Source organism: Balaenoptera musculus, chromosome 1, assembly GCF_009873245.2.
Source record: "Balaenoptera musculus isolate JJ_BM4_2016_0621 chromosome 1, mBalMus1.pri.v3, whole genome shotgun sequence".
Taxonomy (NCBI): domain Eukaryota; kingdom Metazoa; phylum Chordata; class Mammalia; order Artiodactyla; family Balaenopteridae; genus Balaenoptera; species Balaenoptera musculus.
In genome coordinates, this window is record NC_045785.1 from 57,457,589 (window position 1) to 57,484,637 (window position 27,049).

At 39.4% G+C, this 27,049-nt stretch overlaps 1 protein-coding gene across 22 annotated transcripts in view; it reads left to right on the forward strand.

Annotated features, from left to right (window-relative positions):
• The window catches only part of SGIP1 (SH3GL interacting endocytic adaptor 1), a 211,608-nt gene that overhangs the window by 146,233 nt on the left and 38,326 nt on the right, over window positions 1–27,049 (forward strand). For 5 of the 22 annotated variants that reach the window (XM_036875052.1, XM_036875061.1, XM_036822834.1 and 2 more), the window contains 4 exons: window positions 384–458; window positions 9,925–10,052; window positions 11,028–11,154; window positions 17,031–17,090. In XM_036875052.1, coding sequence (XP_036730947.1) covers window positions 384–458; window positions 9,925–10,052; window positions 11,028–11,154; window positions 17,031–17,090 — 390 coding nt within the window. Of the gene's footprint in view, window positions 1–383; window positions 459–2,610; window positions 3,103–9,924; window positions 10,053–11,027; window positions 11,155–16,031; window positions 16,098–17,030; window positions 17,091–27,049 lie in introns of all 22 variants that reach the window. The other 17 variants (XM_036874948.1, XM_036874985.1, XM_036874968.1 and 14 more) reach the window with 6 other exon arrangements.

The window sequence follows — 27,049 nt, forward strand, 5'->3', positions numbered from 1 at the left end:
GATCTTCATTCATTCAGTAGTAAATTCCTTGAGGGCAGAGGCTCGTTGTAGTCAACCCCACGTCCTTCATCCCTAGTACAGGACATGGGACCTCGTTGGTACTTGAGGCATATTGAACAAAGGAACGAATGAATGAAATGATGGTGTTATTGTTGTTACTATCTGACTTTCTCTTGACAAATTCTTATCATAAAATGGAAGAATCTGAATGAGTCCTGCTTCAATCCCTTAGCTTTGAACTCTAAAGAAGATGGATTGTTAATGGCTATTCCTTTTCCAATAGCAGAAGTATGAGCGAAAGCCCCAATCCTGCCTACCTAGGGAATACTGTGTAACTTAGGGAGACTGTGATCAGAAATGCTTGGCTTCTTATCTCCTGGCAGCACCTCCACCACTGCCTCCAAAACACGTACCAGCCACCCCACCCCGAACAGGCTCCCCCTTAACAACTGGACCAGGTAAGCTCTATTTTTTCTGTTCTGGGATGACGTGGCAATCAGCAGTGGCCCCGTACCTCAACATGCTCTTGATGTGTTGGAAGCTATAGGCTAGACTAAACATGAAACTGTTTGCGTTTAGTTTTATTGCCATTACATTTCACTATGTAGACTTCTTTTAAAGTATCACTCCCAGGTTTCACAAAAGGGTTCACTTTCCCAACTCACTTTTTCTCTGTATAATGTTGTGGAACAAAGGCCACATTTACTTGTGAGATGGAAGAAAACAAACTCAATATCAAAAGTCATTGTTCAATTGACATCTCACTTCACTGGATCTCACTGTAATGATTTACAAATTAAAAGGCATAATTTGTATTGTTCCAAGAACCAATAAGCTTTTTTCTAGAATTAAAACTGTGTCGTCCACAATGATAATAAAATGGTTCCCGGGATATGCAGCATACAGGTAAGCTTGGGTGGTGGGAATTTTTCCCAGTAGTTATTAAAGTATTTATTATCCCACGGCAAAGAGATGTGTAAGGATGATGAAATATGGCAAGGAACTGCTGCATGCCTTTAGACAGATAATTTCTAAGGCACATCTTTACCGTCTATTAAAATCAATACTATGTATTCCTACAGTTTATAATCTACCTAGTCTTACTGGACTAGCAAGTCAAAAGCAGTAGTAGTTATTTTATGTGCCTGGGTCCTTAGAATGCAGTTCTTCATCACCTTTGGAATTCTATTGCAGCTTCATCCTTAGCTATTTATGCAGCCTTGTGAGTTTGATAGCTACAGAGTGGGGTATTTATCAACAAGAGCAAATGCAAGACATAGTCATTTATGAAATTGACATTGATTCAGACCCAACAGAGAGTCATCCAGAGTGTCACAGGTAAAGGTGTTTGCAAGTTCAAATCATTTTGGCCCCTTGGATTCCCATGAATGTGTTAGAGATAAATAAATCTACCAGCAACAAAATTATAAATATTGTGGCCCATGCAAACTGCTATCCCATTTATCTGTAGCCTTGGAACGGTGAAGGTTAACTCTTTTCCAATGTGAAATATGGAAATACTAAGCTGACTCTTATAGCTAGAAGGTTATTTAAAGGTAAAGTGGCTTCTGCTCACGCCTTGTAATTATTTAGGTAACAATTTCTAATTTAAATAACCTTGGTTTAGTAAAAGGTACACTTCCTCACATTTCAATTGGTATCAAGTATTTCCTGCCAAGCTGTAGAAGATAGTTTTAATTTTTTTTCTCTTATTACTGATAAGAATTAAAAAGAATAGCTAATGCTAATATTTAAGCAAAACAGACTTTTTTGTTTTGTGACTTCAGATAGATATATATCAGTTATGCCTTTGATGTTAACAGGTTAGACTTGAGAAAAGAAATTATAAAGATGTTTTTATAATTTTCTTCCCTATTAAACAGGTATGTATGTAACAGTTCTAATGAGTAGTAAATGTATTCTCATTATCCTATGTGTGTGTGGTGTGTGGAGTGTGTATGTGTATGTTTGTAAATATTCATGTGGGGATATCTCTTTAAATAATCTTTGTGCTGTGTTTCTGGTGTGTTCAAGGTGGAGGATATACAACTAATTATGATGTGATAATTTTTTTTAACTAACAGATATTGTCATTAGTTTCATGAAACATTTTCATTTAATATGCCAGAGTAGACAATCTTTATCAAATGAGGGTGATTTCCAGCTATCAGTTCTTTTTCGGTTGTGTCCTCTGTATTTCAGTAGGCCAGATTTTCCAAAGGGACTCCCTTTTGGAATTTCCAGTTCCAGAGCTTGTACACTTCTGTGAACCTAACACTGCCTTCTCAGAATGACCACACTTTGCATGCCTGTGAGCAGCCTTGGAGGGCAGTCGCGTGCTCAAGTGCTTTCGATGATGGTAGAAGTAGCCAACTCAGGTCACCCCACACAAGGGTAAATAATAGCAAAAAAGGCGATACTCATATTGTAGACGCAGGGAACTCTTCCCTCCCCTTCAACTCCAGTCAAGATTTTCCATTGTGAAATATGCCCACCTAGGCACCTCACAAGACAATCTATTTACCAGGCTTTGCCTCACCCCTCCCACTGCCCATACAAATAATTTTAACAAAGTCAATTAAATTTTAAAATCAACTACTTTAACCACAGGAAATGACCAGTCAGCCACAGAGGTCAAAATTGAAAAACTACCATCAATCAATGACTTGGACAGCATTTTTGGCCCTGTGTTGTCCCCCAAGTCTGTTGCTGTTAATGCCGAAGAAAAGTGGGTCCATTTTTCTGATACATCCCCGGAACGTGTTACTCCAGAGTTGACTCCAAGGGAAAAGGTGGTGTCCCCACCAGCTGCCTCAGACAACCCAGCTGAATCCCCGCCTCCGGGCCCCCCGGGCCCTCCTGGCCCCCCAGGACCTCTGAGTCCTCCTCGCAATGTACCATCGCCACTCAACTTAGAAGAAGTCCAGAAGAAAGTCGCTGAGCAGGCCTTCATTAAAGATGATTACTTAGAAACAATCTCATCTCCTAAAGATTTGGGGCTGGGGCAGAGAGCAACTCCGCCTGCCCCCCCACCACCCACCTACAGGACTGTGGTTTCGTCCCCCGGACCTGGCTCGGGCGGTGGTACGGGGACCACCAGCGGTATGTCTTATGTTTGAGTGTGCTTCGTGTGACCGGGAATGGCCGTGGCTACTGCAGTGTGAGCAACGCCTTCCTCCCGCCTGGCAGCTGGCTTTAGAGCTTCAGCCGTCCCTCCTTTGGTGTGGGTGTCCTGTGCCCTGTGGCATGTCCTAGTCCATTGAATGCTCACGGTCATAATGCAAGTCTGTGGATGTGTCCTGCCCTGCACTCGCAGCCCTTAGGAGTGCCCTGCCTTCCACCCTGCAGATAAGGCGTATATTTTTTAAAGAAAGCTGCGATGTCATTGTTTAGAATTCAGGAAGAGTTCTAGAAAGACAGATTTCACAGCAAATGAGTTTCATGTTAAATGTCTGATTTCCTCATCAGATGCCTCCATGAGAGCCCTAGTTTGTTTGGTTTTTATTCGTTTTTTTTTCCGCTTTACTGAGATATAACTGACAAAATTGTAGGATATTTAAAGTGTACAATTTGATGATTTGATATCCACACACATTGTGAAGGATTCCGCCCACCAAGTTAATTAACACAGTCCATCACCTCACATAGTTACCTTTTTTTTTTTAGTGAGAAATTTAAGTTCTACTCTCTTAGCAAATTTCGGTCATTCAATACAGTGTTATCAACTATAGTCACCATATTATACATTGGATCCTCAGACATTATTCAACTTATAAGCTTATAAATCTATGTTTGTATTTTTTTCAAGAGTCCTGATTTTTGTAGATCAATGCGTTTTCTTCTATTTTTTTTTTGTTTATTTTCCTTATTGTGGGAGAACTATGTTGACTCCTCTAATGACTTCAGAGAAAAAGAAGTAAGGTTTGAAAAGGAGATTTTAGAGGACAGCAAAAAAGAGGCTGCCTTATTGCACCCCCAGCCTAATCAAGCTGCCACTGAAACAAACTGCTCTCTGATGTCATCATTTGACATGCTCACCAGCCTATGAGGTCAACTCTAAGTATAGTGACAGGTGATGGAGCAGTTTATCAGAAATGTACATTTTGGGATTCTAAATGCACATGTTGACATTGAATCTGATTTTTTGGTTTCCCTTATTCGAAGCTTCATTTTGTGCTCTCTAATTATGAAAGGATGGGAACTACCAAGCATATCCAAGAAAGACCAAGGTTTTTCTAATGCATCTTCTGTATTATTCATTCCACTGGTGCTCATGTTTGTCTGACAAGATCCTCCAGTGCCTTCCCAACTGTTCCTGTGGGTTTGGTTTAGGTTCCTTTGCAGGGGTGTCAAGGACTATTTGTTTTTTATTTGCTTTGAAAGAGGCGACCAAGTTTAAGTTATTTAGATCTAGTAAGAGACAGAAAGGAAAGGCGTTTGTCTCTATTCTAATAGTCATCAATGCTTCCGCTTTCAATGGAGTATCTTTCAGTGCTTGCTCTGGTTTGCAAACTGCTCTGTGCTTTAAAGTGAGAGCATCCAAGCCGATCAAGGAGAAGACTGGAGAGTCACCTGTACTGCACACAAAATCAGTGTTTTATATCATTAGGTGTGCCCTTCCTCCACCAGAAAGGGAAAAGAATGCAGTACTAAAATTTAAGTTTGCGAAACTATGTTAAAACAAAATCGGCAGGCTTCTTTACTATAGGACCTCTGAGAGCCATTATTTTGCCAATAAGGGCAACAGCTATAGTTTCTTGTCCTGGCTTCATGCCAAGAACTTTATGCACATCATTTCATCCTTACAACAACCCCATGAGGTGAATACTCTTATTTCCCCCATTTTACAGATAGAAAAACCAAGGCTCTTGGATGTTTAGTAATTTGCCCAAGTTTACACAGCTGCAGGTGGTAGACTTGGGATTCATCCTCGGGTCTCTCTGATCTCAAGCCTGTGTTCTCAACCACTATGCCCTCCAGGCATTCTTGTAAGGTTTAGTGACAAAATATCCCAAACTTATTTGAGACTGACACACACCTGTACTGCACAGTGTCATCAAGATCACCAAAAGTCTTCTTTCCAAACCTACACCGCTGTGTTCCTTTCTATAATTCTGGAGGGTTAGAGCCTCACTTCCACCCTCTATTGCTTTTTTAGGTCTTTGGGGGTCTTACTTAACTGCAAAGATAATAAAGGGCCCCTAGGTAAAACCTTCAGTTCAGACCTCAACCCCAAAGAAGCTGGTTGTCCTCTGTCAAAGAGGGGCATGTTTCCATTGCCTTGGATGGGACTCTCTTTCCTGGGCCAGACTCTGAGTCTTCTGAAAGAACTTTTCAAGGAATAATGCCTTCTCTCCAGTGGCCCGGCCACTATGCTCTCCTCAAAGTAAACACCTTTGGTCGGGGGAGGGGAGCTTTGTTACTCACCCAGCTCCTCCAGCACCTTCCACAAGGCTCTGGGAGATGCTTGTTTGATTGAATTGACCACTGAGCTAATGAGTGACAAGAGAAGCTCTAGCTTTCTTTCTAGAATCCTTGGGAGTTTTGTTGTTTAAATGTTTAGTTTCCATATTCTTATTTAAAATTACTTTAAAATGTTACCAGTAAAGACTATCAATTCTTAATAACTGAGCTGGAAAAAAACTATACTTTGCTGGTATTAAAGGATTGAATTTCTAAGTAGAAGACTGAACTGGGCCAATGAAGCTCATGAATAAATAAAACTGTGCACCATTATCTCCTTAATTAAGTCCCAGTTTATTTGCTCGTTAATATTTTATTGATGAAATATACACAGACTGGCAGAAATGTAAATTTAGGATTAAAACAATAGGATACGGCCTCATGTTTTAAAGATTCCTAATGCTTATCACTACCTGCTTCTTAAAACTTAACCTGATGGGAATAACTCTTCTTGTATATCTCAAACTATATTTAATTAGATACCATTATGCCTACTTTAAAAATTTCATTCACACCGAGATGACTGCCACTGACCAAGTTTAGACAGTACTCAGGCCTCGTGAATCAGAAGAGTTACCTGCTATTGAAAAAGTTGGAAGTTAAGAATTTGCTCCAAGAACTTTAATTTCCTTATGGCAAAAGTTTAAAATACATAGTTTGGCCAGCACATTGGTTTATTGGAATGCAGACACTGATTCTTGGCAAAGGCTATGTCTTCTCCTATGTGGGCTGTGTGTGCCCAGGGGATGGAACAGGGAAAGTGTTTTCTTGGCCTGCAGCAAGTTTGGAGGCCAGGGAAAGAGAGGTGTCCATAAAGATAGAACGTTCAGTGCAACATTTCCCGACTGGGGAAACTAAAGCAATATTAAAGCATGTTAAACACAAACAGACACACACATACAACCCCCCATAAGCAAATAACTTTGAGCTACCTGGGGTTGAATTAAACAAATATATTTCCTAACTACATGTCCAATATGGAAGCCACTAGGCACATGGGGCTATTTTAATCTTAATGGTAATTAATTAAAATTAAAACTCAGTTATTTAGATGCAGTAGGCACAATTCAGTGCTCAGTGGTCACATGTGGCTAATGGCTATCTTATTGGACAACACTTGTTCCAGAACATTTTCATCATTGCAGAAAGCTCTGTTGGACAGTATTGTTTTAGGGCTTTTAATGTGCTGGTCACCAAAAAAGAAACTCAGTGTGAAACCATTCCCACATATATTTAATACTTTCTTCAAAGCAATGGTATAATTGTGTCCTAAGGAACACAAGTTGGGAAAGACTGATTCTTTATATATTTCGAAGTGCATATATTTTAATTCATTTGATTCTCCTCCACAACATTGTGATGTATTAGCCTCATTTTACAGATAAGGAAACGGACACTGAAAGATAGGACTTGCCACCGTTACAAAGCAATAAATAGCAAAGCCAGTATCTGTCTGACCTCAGGTCTGTTGGATTCGATTTACCACTTCTCCCCCCCCCACTCCCCTCCCCCACCCACGAGCACACACACGAAAAGAGAGATGAAAGTTGAAGTCATCCTTATGCGGTTCTCATACCAAAGCTATGATGGAACTCCAGGTTGAGAGCGGCAGATGGATTGAGAGCACGTCAATGGTTGCCAACTTTTTTGAACTCACAAAACTCAAATGATGTACATGTGATTTTTAAAGTTAAACAATGTTGTCCAGTTATTTTCCAGCATTGTTCTTGGGAATAAACACTGCTTGAAGGGAAAATGAAAGTATAATTGAAGATAGAAGAATGAGGATATAGATGTACAAATAATAACCCTCTATATTCTTGCAATACAAAATAATTGTGTAATGTCACAAAATCGTGTGAAGCCTTAGTACAGTTGTGAAATACTCCTTAGGCCCTGACTGCTCTCTGCTGAATGTGTGGGTTCTGTCAAGCAGGTTTTGCTTCTTAAACACTCCCTTGGTGTCTTCTAACTGCACAATGAATCAATGAAATCAATTCAGTAAAGAAAAAGTGAGTAAAACAGTAAAGAAAAAGTGCCCCGAAAGGAAAAGGAAACCAGTTAACTAGGCACTTTTTTCCTTGCTTTTAGTTGTACCTGTATCAAAAAACAACCTTTACCATCATCAACATCAACTGCCTTTCATTTGTGTAGTATTTTATAGTTTAGTAAATACTTTAATAAGCATTTTCCATTCCAATTGTTACAACCCCTTTGCAAAGTAGAAACATGTCTTATTTTTTAAAACAGGAAGTTGAGAATCAGAGAAGTCAAGATCCCACAGCTGATAAGAGGTGGGCAGGGCCAGAACTCAGGTCATCCGACTTTTCATCAGTTTTTTCAATATTCCACAATGCCTCGATGACAACTCCTTACTGGTTTTCCAAGTATTACTGAAACTGGATTTTTAAATTTCCCTTCTAGAACTTGTAAGTAAAGGATAAGCAGCTGACCTTTTCCTGAGATTGACTCAGAAGACTATTTCTTGGAAATAGACCCATGGATAGACATTTTGACCCACTCCTATAGCATGGTTTTCCAGCAAAATAGAACCCTCAAAAAAGTTCCATAAAACTTCCTGACAAAGACTTTGCTGTGTAAAGATTTATTTCCCATCTCTTTGCTGTCACTTCTGTTTTCTGAAAACATCCTGGGTATAAAGAAAACTTTGTAGTGGGACCTGTCAAAATATACCTTATTCTTTTATTCAGAGAAGGTTAGCCAAAGTCTAAGAGTATTTATATTGAGAGAAAAGTATGCAGTCTGTCCATGCAAAAAGAAGACCTTTGTGCAAAATATGGGGCTAAGGTCCACCTAAAGCTACAAGACACTGTATTTAAAAGCTCAGGCTTTGTAGTTACATTGACCATTTGAGCTACGTGACCTTGAGCAAGTTACTGAATATCTCTGAGCTTTACTTTCCACTGAGATAGTAGAAGTACCTTCCTCCAAAGCTTTTTGTGGGGATAAAATAAGATAATGCATGCAAAATGCCTAGCATAGATACTGGCCCAATAAAATAAAAAGTGAGTAGACAATAAAAAGTTGGTAGTGGTGGAGAGGAGGTATCGGTAGGGATGGGTGGTAATAATTAGTAGGGTTTCGCACCAATGAAACTACACTTAGAATAAACAACACAGAGAAACACACCGCACTCAACATTTCAAATTGTTTAAACAAAGGAGCAAGATTTTCACCTCCAGGGCACGCCTAAGATGGGAGCAGATGCTGAGGTGATGGGTTTTGCTGCTCAACTCCAAAGCTCCTTGAGAATCTGAAAATCTGGACATGGAGGTGCTGGTCTAGGATTCTCCAGAGAACAGAGTTTTGTGGCATGTTGGAGGGGAGGCTAGGTGGGGACAGATATTTTCCTGGGTCACAATTTCTTAGACTTTTCTTGGAGTGATTTGATACCTATGCTTCTAAGCAAAGTGAAAAATACCTCAGAAGTAGTTGGAACTTCTCTGACTGAACAAGAACAGTTTGGAATATTGATTTGACTTTCTTAAGGTTGTTAGCCGAGTAGTTTACCCGTGTATCCCGGACAGATGACTGAAGACAGGCAGACCCCTGAGTCTAGAGACCTCTCTGGTGTGCTCAACAGCGTGCATGCCAACCTCTGTGTGTCCTCTGTGTTTCACATGCTTGTCATTGACAGCCAGAAAAGTAAATCCAGGAGGCTCTTTTAAAAATCATCACAAAAATCATTGCAGGCAACCTCTACACAGACAGATTCCTACGCAGCCTCCTTTGAAAAATAAAATCCTCTAAATTCAATGTGTTTCTGTTAAGATTCTACACACAAAGTGTGCACGTAACATCTAATTTACTTTCTTATATTTTGTCCTTTGCTTACCATCAAGTGTTTGCTTACGCTTGCGAAGTTAGCACTCATATCTTGAAGCACAGTAAGAAGGATACTTCTCTTCTGTGTTTTATATATATAAATATTTATATACATATACACATATTTATATATATGTATATATACATATAACGTGAAAAATCTTTTTTTTTCAAGTTCTAACCTCCATTTTCATCTTGGACATAAATAAATTCTGAATATGCAAAAATCAAGAGAATTTATCATAAGTTTGGTGTGTACCATGGTCAAAATGAAGGATACCCACCCACCCAGCCAAAAGAGCCTTAAGAATATATTTTCTGTCACAGGGAGTAATAAAAGGATTTACCTTTCACTGGGTGTCACATGACAACAAAAGGCAACGAGCTTCAGCTTCTGCCATCAACCATAGTTCAACTGAGTGATTTTTTTTCTTTATTGAAAAAAAAAAAAACCTAAACCCCATGTGCTACAGAGTTGACTGTACTAACTGCTGAGGTGAAAAAAATGGCTGTGATTGACACTGTGTCGGGGAATGGGGAAGGCGGGATCCAGTGATGACAGCACTTCTGGCCACCTGCGTTCCTAGCCGTTTTTAACACCAGCTTGTTTTTCAGGTGCATCATCCCCTGCTCGGCCAGCCACCCCCTTGGTTCCTTGCAGCACCACGACCCCACCTCCACCTCCTCCCCGGCCTCCATCTCGGCCAAAGCTACCTCCAGGGAAGCCTGGAGTCGGAGATGTGGTATGTCCCCTTCTGCCCTGGCCTGCTCAGAAACATCCAGTGGGAATGACAAACAGGAGTCCAAGTGCCTGAACGCGGGTCATCTCAACTTCAGGTCTAAGTCTTACTTACAGTGCTTGAACAAATGGCCCTGACAGGTGACATCTGAAAGACAGTCACTGCCATCAGAATGTACATTTCAGTTGCCCTCAAATCTCTACCATCTTTCAAGCCAAGGTCGAAAATAGTAGGAATAGGATCCTGGGGCCCTTAGTTCTTCTACAGTGAGTTTGATGAAAATTAAGATAATAATGCTCAATTGTGCTAAATCCTTTAGAACGGGAGGTGTTTCCTTTCACCATATTTATCTGATTTTGGAAGATTCCAAGGGAGGGCAAGTCCTGATTTCTGTCCCCAGTCTACAGAGAAGTTACTGGTGGTAGGCACACTATGTGAATATAAAGGAGGGTGGTATGACCCAATGAGTTTTTTCTGGACGTTTCCTGCATCATGTTTTAAGGCTGAGGGGTGGGAAACATTCTGTGTGAACAATTAAGAGACTTCTGGCAGAGGGAAATGTCTTTGGTATCTGCACACAGGAGTCACAGACTGGTGATGTCCCTGAGATCTGGTTTAGCTGGCACAGGACAGTATTCTGTATTCAAATATCGTTCAATGGGTATAAGCTCTCACATTATGGTACTTGCTTAGTCCCTGGGGGCATAAGAGGCCATCCTCCTGAAACATCACCGACCACACCCCAGACCTCAGCTTCTCTAAATGTGATGTTCCTGTTGAGTGTAGCGCATCACGGTTGATGGTTCCTCTAGCTCCATCCACAAGCTCCTGTACAGATATAATCAATTTCAGTGTAAAAATGGTGCCACCTGTTCTCTTTTAAGAACCTGAGTTGTCATATCTGGGGCCGGGAGACACTAAAAATATGGAGGGCAGACCTGTGAATCTAACTTTCCATTTCTTTTCTTCTCCCTGCAGCCCCGACCTTTCAGCCCTCCCATCCATTCTTCCAGCCCTCCTCCGATAGCACCCCTAGCCCGGGCTGAGAGCACTTCTTCAATATCGTCCACCAATTCCTTGAGTGCAGCTACCACCCCGACAGTTGGTAAAAATGATCTCCTCTCTTCTAATCTGTTTGTGGTTTTGACTGGCTATTATTTATGATCTGAAAACCCTAACGCCCTATGTTTCTGATCAAAATTGTTTTGCTGTGTGTTTTGCTACTATCATCTGACTCTTCTTTTAAAAGCACCTTCTCAGCAAAGAAGGCAAAGTGCTTTAAGTAAGCAAATAAGCAAATAAAAGAATGTGAACACCTGTGTTTTGCAGGAATTCTCTTATGCTATTTCCATGCAGAGCTATTCATAAAAGTAAAGAAGAAATAGTCAAATAAGATCCTATAATTTAGATATTATTTCTTATAATGAAAATAGTCTCCATTGAGGGGGGAATGTTTTTTTTAAATTCCAACCGTGTAACCCATCAGAAATCACAAAATTTAGAACTTTTATTTTCTTGAAGCTTTCATTTCTTCATCACTTTGGTTCTCCTTATGTTGACAGATGGTATAAACATGGGCACTGTGGGACGTGAGAAAACTTTTCGACATTTTTTGTAGTGCTTTTCAGTGATGTGCGGTCAATTTTCCCCAAGAAATAAGTCATTGCTGGCATTTTCAGTAAATGCCTTTGTGCCTCTTTCCTTATGGTGTGATGAAAGTGAAGAGTTGAGAATGGCTGCTCAGCTGGATGGTTTTCCCAGGTTTAAATGCCTCTTCTTGCCTGGAGCGTCTTCCCTCTTCCCAAGGCCGGTCTATGTCTACACCTCTTTACCCACCTTCCATAGCTCCTGCTGCCTCTCTCGTGTTTGCATGGTATCTCTGACCTGGGCTTTCCCATTCCATTTTTTCCCATTGTCTTCCTTTATTGTCTGAATGCCCTCCAAGTCTCCCATATTATAAACCAGCTGGCTCATGCTGCATTGCTTGGGAGAATCATTAACCAAAGCTAAATAAATTCCTGCTGCTACTTGCCAAAAAAGAGCACACTACAGAGTTGCCCACGTGAGGAGTAATTTGATCAAAGCCTGAAGCTCTTCTGGAGAAGAAATCCCTCTTTTCCCAGGGAAATAAGTTAAGGTGTGCCTCTTAGGCCTCCAAAGAGAATTTCGACCATATCATGTGCTCTACATTTTTAATCAGATCAGCCCCAAAGAATTCTTCAAATTTGGTGAAAATATAGCCAGCTATCCAATTTCATCTGATTCGTTAACAGACAGATATTTAACATCATTTATATAACCATGTCTATTCTTTATCTGCATCATCAGCTGGGGCAACTCAGGGCTCTCTAATTTTAGATGCCTATTAGCTAGTTTCTCTCTGGGTTTTGTTGTTGTTGCTGTTTTGTTTTGTTTTTTCTGTAACTTCCAACCTTATTTTTGAACTGTCTTTAATACTCTTGATTGCTACAGCCATTTCCCCCACTCCTGCTCTGTTGTTTTTCTGTTGTTTTTTCCTCAAGGTCATTTGTTCCACTCACTCTCTGTGATTTTCCTGGTGGTTCAGAGAGGAAAGTAAGGATAATAAACTGTCACTCAGAAAGCAGACCTCAAGTGACCTCAGATGACCATCTAACCTATTCCTTCAACTCGTTGAGATTCATAGAGAAAACTGCACACACAGAGCATTTGACCTGTGGCCATGTTTTGTACCATGTGTTCTCATGCTCCCTGCTGCAGAAATCTCAAATCCTGGCCAGTGACTCTGATTCTTAACACAGCTAGTATGCATTCTTTTAAGATGAACCACAGAGGGGCTAAGAAGAGAAAAAAGCCACCTGAGAGGCTGGTCACATTGCTTCATTGCTGAGGAGCATTCTGATTTTATCTGTTTGGGTCTGTTATTTTTGTTTGGTTTTCATCTTCCTCACTCTCTTGTTCTTTATTTCCTGCTGCTGTGGGTCACCTGACAGCCGTTTCTCTCTGAAGTAAATACATTGTCAATGACCGCCCAGCAGCACCTTGTGTAGCGTTGTTTATCTCTTTTTGGAGAGGATGTGCTTTGGCTGTTCAGCACTAAGGTGCTGACTGTTCATGACTGCCTTGGAACATCAACTTAATGTAATCAGATGGCTTGGGGGAGATAGAATTTCAGCAGCAAATTCCTGACATCGATGACTCAATATTTCCCTCCCTCCACCAAGATACTTTTCTGACGTTTCCTGTGACACTTGTGCCAAAATTGGGACATGTGTGGCAGAAACTGGATACTTATTATTTGTACTTGCTTATTACAAAGTTTAATATAATTCAAGGATTAAATTTTTAAGAGCATGTCTGATCTTCCTACACAACAATTCAAATAAGACTTCGCTCCTGCCAGACTTTGGGCGTAAAATCTTTTTCATGAGACCTGTGATTATAAAGTAGTAAATCTGATGCCACAACTGAAAACAGGACTTTCTGTGCATTGTCACATTCAAATAATGAAGAGTCCCTTTGCAAATGTATGCCACTGAATTTAAGTTACCTTCAATTAGAAGATGCACTATTATTTTCTATATGACTGAGAAAGGGCGGAGAAAGCTGCCAGTTGAGGTAAGGTGCAATACTTTCTTATCGTATTGATTTTAAGACCCATCCCAATTCCAGAGAGGTTAAAAAATACACATAGTAGAATCAATGAAATACAATAAACTCCTTTTGTACTGAACAAAGCTCACAGGACCTTCACTATTTGATTTGGGGGGAAGAATCCTATTAATATTATGTGAATAAAGAAAGTGTTTAAAGTTATTCTATTGTAAGAAACAAATTCCTAGACATTTAGAGATAGAGATAAACAGGGAGTTATCTCTAATTGTATATATCCAATTTATTATTTGTTTCTTATTTCTATCGGTGACAGTCATTTTTTTCGATGTTTGCAAAACCTTCCTTTGGTACCCCAATGCAAAAAGACCACCATGAAGACAATTTTTCTTCATTGTTAAATTCACTATGAATTATATTCCTTCACTGTTAATTATGCATTTTTAAATTACATCTTTAACATCCCAGGAATCTGTAATGAATGAAAGGTAATCATTTACGGGCACCAAAGGAAGCATCAGATGGACTTTGATGCTTCCTTTGGTGTAGATCTTTGAGCAAAAGTGATTTGTATTCAGTACAGGAATATTAACCGTAGCAATTAAAACTTAAAATATTTCCTCCAAGTCTTTGTCTCTGTAAGCTGGGTGGCAATTCTGACTTAGATAAGCTTTTTAAAAAATATATCTGTATTAACATCAATTATTCTGAACAAAAAGAAAGACCTTTGGAGGTGGATATTCTTGAGCCCAAGTTTAAATTCTCACACTTTAGTATTTTTTTCCTTCTGCCTTTTATTTATTTATTTTTTTGGAAAAGCCTGCCTCCAGTACTGACTTCCCCATCTCAGATCAATCTGAGGCAATTTCCATGGTTAGCTCTTAAGGAAATTTTTCTTCTGTACTTGATTTGAGTGTTGCCCTTATTTAAATTAAGCACAGAGCTATGCAACCACTCATTTTTTAAGTTCTCTGATTTATTTAGTATGTTTTCTTCTAAGCGCTCAATGTCCACAACCACAATAAAAAATGATAGCCATGCTGTTCAACCCTTATGAACCATTCTTTTGTAACTTCTGCTCAAAGAACAAATGGCAGTATTGGAGGCTCCTCATTTTAAGGAGATTGTAAACAGAAAATTAGTTCTTCAAAAGAAAGGAATATTCTCCACCATTCCCCACTAACAGGTATGAAAAGGCACTGTTACATTCAGTTACTGCCAATGTAACTTTTTTGTGTCCTATTTTCTGGAGATATTATGGGGTATCCTTCTTAGGGCCAGTTCTTGTTCCTCTCCTACAGATATTATAGGAGTTGCATTCGCTTATTCTAGCCACCAAGGAAGCCACATATATATTAAAAACTGATTGACAGGTGCTATCCTAGAGCCTTAAGAATTGACAAAGAAATAGTTTCCCTGCCTTATTCACTAAGTCTAAGGAGGCAAGCTAGTAGAATATTTTCCAAGAAGCATAGTTTTTGAAATAATTTTACTACCCTCATCCATTTCCTTATCTTACTTCTCTACGTTCTAGGGAAGTTTCTCCCTTACCGGTCTTTGTACAGAATTTATTCAATTTTCTATTAAAGTTACAATAATACCCTTCAGACGTGTGGCATTGATTGATCTAAATCACATAGAATAAAACTTCAATTGTCTACATTTGTTTATTGGTGAGGAGGGAGACCGTGTACAGAGATCCAGAACGGTTGGGATTCAGAGCAACTGTTGTGACCAGTTTACAAAGACATTTGGCCATGCCTGATACCATAGCCAAAGATGGAATTACAATAATGCTGTTCAAAATTAACAATCCATAACTACCAAGTACAGGTACAAGGCAAATTGAATTTGGATATTGATGAAGTTGAAATGGGATACTTCATTCAGGGACCTCAGATTCACACTGTTGCATTTTTATGGTCTCATTAAAAGCTTTCTCTTTCCCCATGGGGAGGAAGGTGCATGCTGGGTGATCCCATTGAGTTGTCAGCGCTCTGCCCAGAGGTTCTGTTGATGGATATATGTCCAGCCACTTGAGAATTGTGTCTGAGTGAAATACACCTGCACGAGTCAATTATTAATGATAGTGCTTTCAACAACTCCCTGAAAATGTGGGGGTGTGATTTCTTCCATGGAGCTGACTTCAGTGAATTCACAGATGCTAAAATCTGGCATTTTTTAGATTTCCATTTCTTCTCCTAGGCTCATCATGCAATAAGCACATCACTTTTTTATACTCTTTCCATCATCTCAGTGTCTTAGGTTTTGTTTCCTTTTTCCATTAAAATCATTCCTGTGTTTCGATCAGTAAAGTGTGTTGCTTGATTTCATTTGAGATTTGTATTTGTGTTTTTGTTTTCCATTCCTTTATATTTCTTTGGTTCGTAGTGTCAGAAGATGATGTTTTTTATGACAAACTGCCCTCGTTTGAAAGGCGCTGTGAAACGCCTGCAGGTATGGTGCTAGCCGAGTGATCTCTAGATAGCTAGACTTTAAAAATCCAAGCCATTATGCCATCTGAATGCTAAACTTCATGGACATGCTCCTCACCTCATGAGTGTCCAATGCCGATCAGATGCACCGTCTATTTACTGTTCATCGTGGAACTCATGCCACTGAAATGTTTTTTAAGTGAACATTTTATAAAGCAGCAGGTTGCATGACAGTTTCTCAGTGAAAAGGTTCAAAAAAGGTGAGATGCAATTGCTTTGTGAATTTACAAAAGGAGGAATAATTTAACTGCTCAGAATTACGTGTCCAGTGATGGCTTTTTAATTAAAAATATAGTAGAGCACCGTTAGTAATCTTGTCTTTTCTTTGGTATGTAGGTAAAGGGTGTTTTGTGTCTGGATGCCTAAGGTGATTCCAGGGGAGGGGATGGAAGATATATGACATCTTCCACGAACTTTCAATTGATATGCAATGCTGTTGTCATTGAAAACCTCAGCTAAGTTTTATATAACCTATAACTCCGAGTTTATCTTTTTGAAAACATAGAAGGGGATGACATTGAAGATGAAATAAATACAGCAATTGCTGAATGACAGTTTGGCCAAACTAGTGCAGTTAAAATATGCTGACGCCCCTGCATGGCCAGGAAGACTTCTTCTCCATGCGCACCAGCACCGAGTACCAAGCTACCAGCAACACGTGCCCATCCCTTTAGGCCTCCATAGCTTTGCTTTTGCTTTCTGTTTCCAGAACTGAAAACAAAATAATAATAATAATAGATTGCCAGCCCTCCCTTTTTCCTGCATGCTAACGGCATGCAGTGCCTCTGCCCTCCCCCCCTAGTGAGATTAATGACCTGCTCTGTAACTCATACTGTGTCCTTCTCTCTCCCTCTCCTTAACCTTTCCCATCCCGCTTCAACTCCTGGCCATACAGAGAATGAACAGCCTTCCCTCGTTTGGTTTGACAGAGGAAAGTTTTATTTGACTTTTGAAGGTAAGTAGTACATAGCATACCAGATTCTAATTTATCCTCCCCTCATGCTTTTTCCCCATTCGCATTTTTAAATCCCAGTTCTCTTCAAAAGACCTGCTCTCACTTTCTATATAAAAATGCTATGGCTACTTCAAAAATATTAAATACTAAAGACAATATTCCATGAATTTGGTTTGTATGGGATCTTTGATTTTTTCATATTAAAAAATTAAAGCTAATTTGCAGTTAATATTGGTTACTTAATTAACTGTGTTAAATTGAAAAAAAACAAACACCTTTTTTGGGCAAGGAACTTAACTCTGTCAACCAGGGCTCTTTCCTAACTCTTTTGCAAATGCAATGCAACAAATATAAGGACATTTTTGGTTGGAATTGGCATTTAACTTTGCTTTGGATAATTAATATTTCAGATACAACATCCATTATTGTAAAATGTAAATGTGTAAATATTCTTATGACAAGGAATGCTGCATGGAAGGTCAGAAAAGTGAGGAAAAGAAAAAAAAGTATTTTAGTAAGTTCTATTTGCATCTTCTGAAATGGAAATTGAAACTGGAATGACGAGTAAAATGGACAGCTACCACTGGACTTCCCATTTTAGAAGATGAAAGAAAATATACGTAAATACAATGTCAGATATCTAACCTCAATGTTGGATAATTTGTTATATTCTGTATTAAGGATTAGCATTCTTCTGTTTTATATTTAAATTCTAAATCATTTTAACAAGCCAGGCATTTGATAAAATGGCCTGTTTAAACTATTGTATAGGAAAAATTAAGTAGTTCAACTTAATTAATGGACTATCTTACACATATTTATCACTTAAGCCTCTGCTTTCTACGATTTTAAATAGCTAAGTTTATCTTGGGATAAAAAGTTGGCCAAAAAATATTCTACTGTAGACTTGAACCTAAATATTGAACGTTTTGTATTTCATGACAACAAAAAGAACTTTCTTAACTTAAGTGTGTGTTTTAGCACAATTGTAAAAAATCAGAATGACTGATACAGATTTTGAAGTAGTTTTTGTGGTGTGGCTTTTTTCTCCTAACAGTGACTTTTCCTTGCAAGATGCTCCCAGAGGTGGAAGTCCTTAGCTTGGAGTAGCTTGGGTAGCAGCAGGAAATATTGTCTGATTTAAAGCTTCCCAAATACTTGATGTCTGTCCTGAGTCAGGCAGAGAACAGGTGAATAGGCAGTCTTTAGGGGAAGATGCATATTTTCCACATGATGTCGGAAACCTTCATTGCCTCGGACCATTAATTTTGTGATAACCAAGATGCAAAGTCCACAAACTTATGACCAGCTAAACTTTCTTTTCGAATCAGATGGAATTAAAAAGTGCCCAGGTGTCTTTTTACTGATCAACACATCTCAAAGCAGAAGCTACAGTTGAATAGGTTGGTGATCCTGACTTACAGCCAATACCTGCATACATAAAAGCCCTTTCTCTGGTTCAGTCTGGCCACAGTAGAAGTTGTAGTTTACCCTGCTTTAACCAGGAAATTAAGCCATATGCTACCGGCAACCTTCAAGTAACATCTGGGGCTCCAAAAAATATATTACATAATTTTTTGTTGGTGTGGTTTGTTTTGGCTTTAGAGTATCTGTTGGTTGGTTTGCTTGTGTTTTGGTTTGGATTTCTTTAAACAGAGAGAGGTAGACTTTTTCTGAAGATACCAATCTAAAGAGAACTTTTGGTTGTTGGTTTGTTTGTTTTTAAAATCCACATCATCAATCAAATATAAGTATTAATAAACATATGGAATAACAATGTGAACCCCTTTTTTTCTTTTTAGGAAAAGAAAATATTTGTTAGTAGATTTTGGGGTATCTAAAGTTGGTAACATTGCCATTTTAATTAGTAAGATCCAAATTCCTTAAGCATCTCAATTTGAGCCAAGAGAAGTCATACAAGAAAGAGGTTGAATAGAAATTAATTGGAATCTCTAGTTCTCTGTTAGCTTCATCTTGGACTTTGCTCAAGGCTGGAAAGTATAGGCAAGGCTTCTTAAGGGACTATAGGAGCAGCCGTTTCATAAATGTGCCCCTAGTCTTCTCATCAAGAAACGCTCATGCAGATGAAAATACGTTACAGTGAACTTCAAGAGAAGACTTAAGAGAAACTAAAAATGACACCTTACCCCCGGAACTAAAAATGACACAAGGATGGCTACGTTTTAAGAATGGAAAAGTTTGTTTTCATCATTTATGTACGTTAGTCTCAGGTAGTTTTAGCTAGTGCAACCTGGAATGATTTTTAAATTTTCTGCTGTGATGATAAAATGGCATAGAAACAGTGACATGTTAAATTGCCTTGAGAATAGTGCCCCTACCCAAATTTTAAACTCCCAAAAGACTGTCATTCAACATGTTTTATTGAGTAGCACTTTTAGTATATTCTTCTAGGGCACTCTGGCTTTACCCACATTTGTTATTATTAATGTTAATTATCATTACCTTCAATTCTTTATTCAGGGAATGCCGAAGAGGAAGAAAGATTCCCAGCTCAAAATATTCACTTGTTCTAAATAGCTTTGAAATTATTATTTGTTGGCATCTAAATAGTGTTTCTATCATGTTCAAAACCTTAGTCTGTCTTATCCATTGCTTTGTTCTTACCGTGCTCTAGGCATTGTGGTTACCCAGTGAGTGTTGAGTCACTGACCAATCAACCAACTCACTAATGAACATTGCCTTATGAACTTATTTGGAGATAACTTGAGATGCTTCACACCTCCAAATTTAACTTAACAAGAGAGATAGAAAAGCATTAGATGATAGTTCTAACTCACAAGAGTTCCAAAGCTTGTCTTAGTGGTTTACTTTTATAAACAATTTCATTTTTTAAAAATTCACTGAAATTTTAACCTATTTAAGTTGAGCTGAAAAAAAATGATGAAGGTTATGAAAGGTGGTAACTGTTTAAATTCATTCATCCAGGAGTATATCCAACTGAAACTATCAAGTATTCTTCTGAGATGGAAGGAAGGGAAAGATATTTCCATAACAAGTAGATGATGTTAGATATTTGAATAATTCTGTAGAGCATTCGAACATCAAGATGTTTCCAGAAATGTGCTGTCCCTCTCTTTGTTTAACTTATTTAACTACAAAATCATCTTGTATCTGGTAATGGAAAAAAAGACGACCTACAACCATACATTGTTGAGTGTCACCTCTCCTCTGTGCATACAGCCACTTGCACTCTCCTCTCGAGACAGCTCCGTGCTCCCGTTTACTAGTCTCGCTCCCACCAACCTTTGGGAATGTCATGTCCTTAGCAACACCCTTCTCTGCATTCCCAGGCTCTCTGCCAGACTCGCCCACCTGTTTCCTTAACTGCATACCAGCTCTCTCCAGGGGCCATCTCTTCTCCTCCAGCTCTCTCCATGGAAAGTTCCTCAGTCTTCTGTGGGCCCTATGTCATGGGACTACGAGTTCTCCCAACTCCCCATTGCTACTTCCAACACCCACTCCCCATAGTGAAAAGCACCCGTCTGCTCATTCTACCTTTTACTTACGGCTGTCCACCACTGACTACGGAGCATTCCTCTGCATTCATCTATAGGCTTAGGGATGCTGGCAGCCCCTTTTCACCCTCTTCTCCACCTCACTCCCTAGCTTCATTTTGTGTCATAGATTCGATGCGGATGATCCACCCAACACCCTCGCTCCAGGGCCTCTTGACTTCTTCAGTTCCAATAAACTTTCCCTCCACTCATTAACCCACACCTCTGGCCACATCTTGGAAATGGTCCCTACTGACAAGTGTCATTTTGGCTATTTCATAACTAACCATGTGTCCCCCTTCCTATACTCCTATACAATGATTCTTTCATTCAACAAATATTTATTGAGTACTACTGTGTGCCAGCACTGTCCTAGGCACTCCCCTGTAGGGAACAAAACAGGAAACATTCCCTGTCGCCATGGAGCTTACATTTTAATGTGGAGAATCAAAAATAAAAAGATAAACAAGTAAAATTTACAGTGTAAGTTCTACAGAAAAAAACTAAAATAGGGAAGGAGAATGGAACATATTGGGGTGAAAATAAATAAATAAGAGGACCTGAGGTAATAAAAGTAATGAATAATAATAACTAACACCTGAGTTCTTACTATGCGAAAAGTACATTTCATCTACTATCTCATTTCATCTGCACAACTCACTGATGAAGCAATTCAGATTCAGCTAACATGTCACTTTTGCAGGATCACTCAGCCAAGAAGAGGCAGAGTAGGGATTGAAACCAGGCTCCTAGCTGGAGACCGAGGCTGATGCTCTGCTCCGCGTCCATGATCTCATTCAGCCTTCGCAACAGCCCCTTGAGATAGGTGATGCTGGCAGGGTTTTCCAACTCTCCTAACCTTCCAGCTTCCTGGTCCCCTGACTACACCGTATCTTTGACCTTGTTGAAACCTCTAGTCTCACGTCCACCCCACTCTCGTTCAGTCCACTAGCCAAGCCTACATTCAAGTTTTCTTCTTCATCCGGGTTAGACCCCGCAGAGGAAAAGTGTGTTCCTATACAGTGGGATCTACATTTTCCTCTTTGGAATTATGTACTCTATGTGAAAAAAGTAACACTTGGATATTTTTAACTTCTGACCTCCTTCAGTAGGTTATTAAATATCCCTGCTTAAAAATTGGTAAGACATAATCATAGTCATGGACCACTCAACTTTCTTCGCCCTGACAATAGTAATAGCATCCTGTAAGAAGCAAACAGGTCAAATTTTTCACATATGACCAGAAGGGTAGTAATTCATTCATCTGAGAGTCACTAAAGAAAGAAAAATTGAAAGGCATAACCAATTCTCTGGGAAGCAGCTGTTTTGCTAAATTCACAATATTCTTCAAGTGGGAAGTGTCCACTAATTGCCTCTACCCCACTGTAGGCCCTTTTCAATCAATAATGCAGTAAAGCTATCGAGGACCCAACTCTGCAAATCACAGTGTTAAGTACAACTAAGTTGGGGAAACAATATAGAAACATAAAAAGCAGTGATACAAGACTGTCTTCATTAAAAATATTAAAATCGCACTCCCTAGCTATTCTGAATTTTTTTATGTAAAGTACATTGTCAGTATAAAATGTAAAGTCCTTTCTATTCATAACTGAAGGTCACAGTTTTTAAAATAGCTTAAACCTGTGAAGAAGATTCAAGTGGAGCTGAACCTGCAAAATGTTCTACCAGGCAGATCTGCTGAGGGTTTCAGAATTCACTAGACCTCTTCACAAGAAATTAGTGACCTGGTTCTGAAAATCTCTGGGATTGACCAATATGCTGATATTTCACTTGTTCCTGTTCTTTGAGGCAGGTGCCTTGGCTCACATGTTTTGTGTATGACTGTCATGCTGGAGATAGACAAGAAAGTCAGTATAAGAGAAGCCTCTTTCTTTATTCTACTCACTCCTGACACCAAACATGTGGGGTGTTTCCCTTCACACTAAACAATTCTGACACTAACTACCTGGAGTTAGGCACACCCCACAGCTCAGTCCCACAAGCCTGCCCCCTCGCTTTACATGCCAGTCACAAGTCCCACAAGTCACCTGTACTTCTGATTGACCACCTATAAATTGAGGGCTCTCCACAGCCACCTCCTGGGGTTCGATAACTTGCTAGCACAGCTCACAGAACTCAGGAAAGAGCTTTACTTTCTATTACCCGTTTATTCTAGAGGATACGGCGCAGGCAAATGAAAGAAATGACTAGGATGAGGTATGGGGGTAGGGGCACAGAGCTCCCATGCCCTCTCTGGGTGTGCCGCCCTGTCAGTACCTTAATATGTTCACCAACCCGGACACTCTCCAAACCTCATTGTTTAGGGGGTTTAAGGGGGAGGCTCATTATGTAGGCACAGTTGTGTGAACCATTGACTACTGGTGATTAAGTCAATGTCCAGGCTGTCTCCTTTTCCAGAGGTTGGGAGATGGAACAGAAAGTTCAATCCTTTAACCAACCAGCCCCCATCCTCCAAGAGTCACCTCATTAGTATGAACTCAGGTATGGTTGAAAGAGACTTTTTATGAATAACCCAAAACCCCCCACTAACCCTCTCACTCAAGAAATCACAAGGGTTTGAGGAGTTCTGTGTCAGGAACTGGGACAAAGACCAAATACATGTTTCTTAACATCGTAGTCAGCAAAATGCTCCCTGTTTTAGCCCTGATGTCCAGGCCAAATTATGAATGGGTTGCTATGGATGACATGAATGTACAGAATTCATATCAGAATTCTATCCAATTAAATACTTGTGGGAAAGCTTAAGAGTAGGTGGCAGCTTCTATCCCAAGTCACCAAGCAAAGGGTACCCTTTAGTGAAAAGATGATTTTATTTGGATTCGGCATATCCAGAGTACTGCTGCTTATACCAATACTGCTGATGCAATATCACCAATAAACCCTTACCATGGCTCTCATCTTCTGCTAATTACTCTCTGGCCACAAACTCGTGTAATCCACACAGCAACTGTGTGAAGTGGGCACTATTGTTATTCACACTTTACAGATGAGTAAACAGGGGAGCTGAGAATTCAGGTTACTTCCGCAAAATAACACAGCTAGTCAGTGGGTAAATCGGTTCAAAGGGAGTTAGTGTTATGTTATAAATGCTCCTAACCACTATAATATTCAGATCTTCGCTGTGCCACTCAATAACTATGTGATCTTGAGAATTTAATGTCTCTGAGTTTCTGTTTTGTAATTTTTAAAGTGGAAGGTATAATAACCACCTGGTAGGATAATTAGGAAAATCAAGTTAAGATAGTTAGTGTGTGTGTGTGTGTGTTTGGTTTACTAACATACTACACAATATGAAAGGCTTTTTGGTTTGATTTTGGTTTTTTTTAGACTTTAGGTTTTAGAGCAGTTTTAGGTTCAAAGTAAAACTGAGGGGAAGGTACAGAGATTTCCCATTCAACCCCTGCCCTCACACATGCACAACCTTCCTCATCTGAGTGGGACATTTGTTACAATTGATGAACCTACATTGACATAGGGTCGTCACCTAAAGTCCATAGTTTACATTAGGGTTCACTCTTGGTGTTTTATATTCTATTGGTTTGGACAAATGTGTAATGACATGTATCTATAATTATGATATCCTACATAGTTTTTTCACTGCCCTAGTCCTCTGTGCTCACTTATTCATTCTTTCCCAGTCCCCCAACCCCTGGCAAGCACTGATCTTTTTACTGGTTCCCTAGTTTTTCTTTTTCCAGAATCTCATATAGTTGGAATTATACAAGGTGTAGCCTTTTTCAGATTGGCTTCTTTCACTTAATAGTATGAATTTAAGATTCCTCCATGTCTTTTTATTACTCGTAGCTCTGAAATGTTTTTATTTTTCATACTTTGAATTTTCATTCAAACTGAATGAGGAAAATTAAGGGAAGGGGCCAAAAAGGTTCTGTAGCTAAGAAGCATTTGTTTACTTCTGGTATTTCCCTGGTCTCTAAAGTGACCTCTTGGGTCTCTGGTAGTGACTAAGACCAGGAGCTTCCTTTCGTATCCCCATCAGACTCACTGATGGTATATTTATTTTCTTCTAATATGGTCCAAAATACACAGTTGTTTCTGAATGTGTCCCTCATGCAAAAGAAAATGAAGATAATTCAATAATTTTAAAATATGTAAATGTTGGACAGCCTTTGCTTTGCTCAACATTGAAGTCTTTTATTCCTCAACAAAGGAAATGAACCCTGAGTTTCAGTCACACTTGTCTGGGTGCAAAAGTAGATTAAATCGTAGTGTTTCTCATCTGATTGGGGTTACCAAATGAAGAACAAATAAGAACAGCACAAAACCTTAAGCCCCGCAAAGAAGAGTTGTTATGTGTAGACAATTTCAAAACCTGAAGCATAAGTTAAATAGTTCCCTAGATCGGGAAAAGGGAACTAGGGTTAGTAATGAATAGAATAGAAAAGCTAAGGACTGTTCATTCTTGTATTTCTTCTTTCAGTGATTAACAAGCATTCCCTGAGCTGCTCTTAGCTATCAGCCCCTGTGAAGGAGTTATGGAGGTAAAACAATATGGCTTCTGCCTTGTAGGAATTCATAAGAAATAGAAGAGTTAGGACTTTCTATAAAAGGCATACTGTAGTGAATGTCATAATAGAATTTTAAAAACACGCTGGAAATGTATGAGTAATGGATAGATTTTTTTAACTGGGAAGAATCTGGGAAAGCTTTTTAGAGACACAGGGACTTTGACCTGACTGAACAGTAAGGGACAAGGAGGACTTCAGACACCTAAGATTGTTCCAGTTTGAAGAATGACTTGAGCAAAGGCGTTAGGGTGAGTGATATCCACGTTATACCCAGGAATGATATCCACGTTATATTCAGTAAACACTGGGAGAGGCCAGGAATGTTTTAAGAAATGATCTTGAAAAGTAAGTAGAGATCATATTCCAAAAGGCTTTCAATACTGAGAGAAGGAATTTGATTACAATCTTTAGGCAAGGTGGAACTTTGAGAAATTTTGGAGAAAGAAAGTGGTAGGATCATCCTTGACGTTTAGGATTAGAGGCACAGAGAAATTTGGGGATTTACTGAAGCAGTTCGGGAGAAGTAGGAAAGCACCAACGGTACCGTTTTCACGGAGAGCTTTGAAAAACACCATTGGGGTAGAAACATCTGACATCTAGTAGGTTGTGGAAAATAAGTGAACACTTCCATTCTGAGACACAGGGAGAAGGGTACTGTTGTAAACCAGGAGAAAGGAGACTCCAAGAGCACTAGATTTGGTCAGAAAGAATGAGTTTCTTTGGAGACGTCTCAGCTTTGAAGTCCTGCACACCATCTATACAGTATGAGTCCAGGAGTAAACAGACTGTGGAAATGTGGGAGTTATTTGCTTAGAGGTGAGGGCTGAATCCAAGGAGGTAAGGGTTTAGCCTTGGGGCAAGCCTGTATCAGGAGCCATATGGGAAAAGGAATGCATTGTAGCCTGGAACTTGCTCTATTGTATCTTTTCTTTAAATAGCCACACAAGTATTAATGGTTAATTTTGAATGCAGGATATTTAATGGACAGGTTTTTGTGGTGTATATTAAGTGTTTAGATCTTTTGCTCATCTGTTGTCTCTCGGTCGTTCGTGTTTGGAGGAGAGCGCCTAACCTGCTCACCCGGCTGCACTCTGAGTATGACCGTTCACCTAAGTAACAGATAGGAAAGTTGCAGACACCAAGCCTAGAAGGAGGGTACCAGCTTCTAGAAGGCCATTATTGCAAATACAAGTTAGCGTAGAGGTGACATCCTGCCTCCTTTCCCTGACCGCGGCCTGTCCATGCCTTTCGTCCTCTCTTGGGCATGTGTCCTTCTCATCTGTCTTGGAAGCTTCTATCTCTTCCTCCTGACCCACAGACGTGAACACTCAAAACTGAACATCATTTGAGACTGAAGGAATCTTTAATATTTGTTGAGTACATCAAACAAAAACGTAATGACTTGTATAAACCTTACAAATAATTGAGTAATAAATTCTGTATTTCTTGGCTTATAAATAGAAAGAAAATTGTTTCTTTTAATAGGGAACTTCATTTTTCTCTTTCCATGAGGTAGGAGCTCTTGCAATAAATTTTAAAGTCCCCTCCCTATCCCCACGGTAAACTTATAAAAGTCATGTTCAAAAGGAGCAATTAGTTGCTTGTTATGATATTGCAGAGTTTCTAAACTACTCCTCATAGTAGCTGCAATGTGTCTAGACATGCTCACAGTTAATATTCGCTAGCAGGAATTAGGGCTGTCTTCATATGTTTATATGTATGTGCACAAAATTGATTAAGATGCTAAGGTTTACCATGTTTACTAATTCTACAATAGGTAGGTATCTGATAGGGAAAACAATGAACAAATTTGTAGAACACGACCTTGATAATATTGCTATAAGGACAAATATTGTTGTGGCTGTATTCATTCAGTCAGCAAGTAATTACTGAGTCT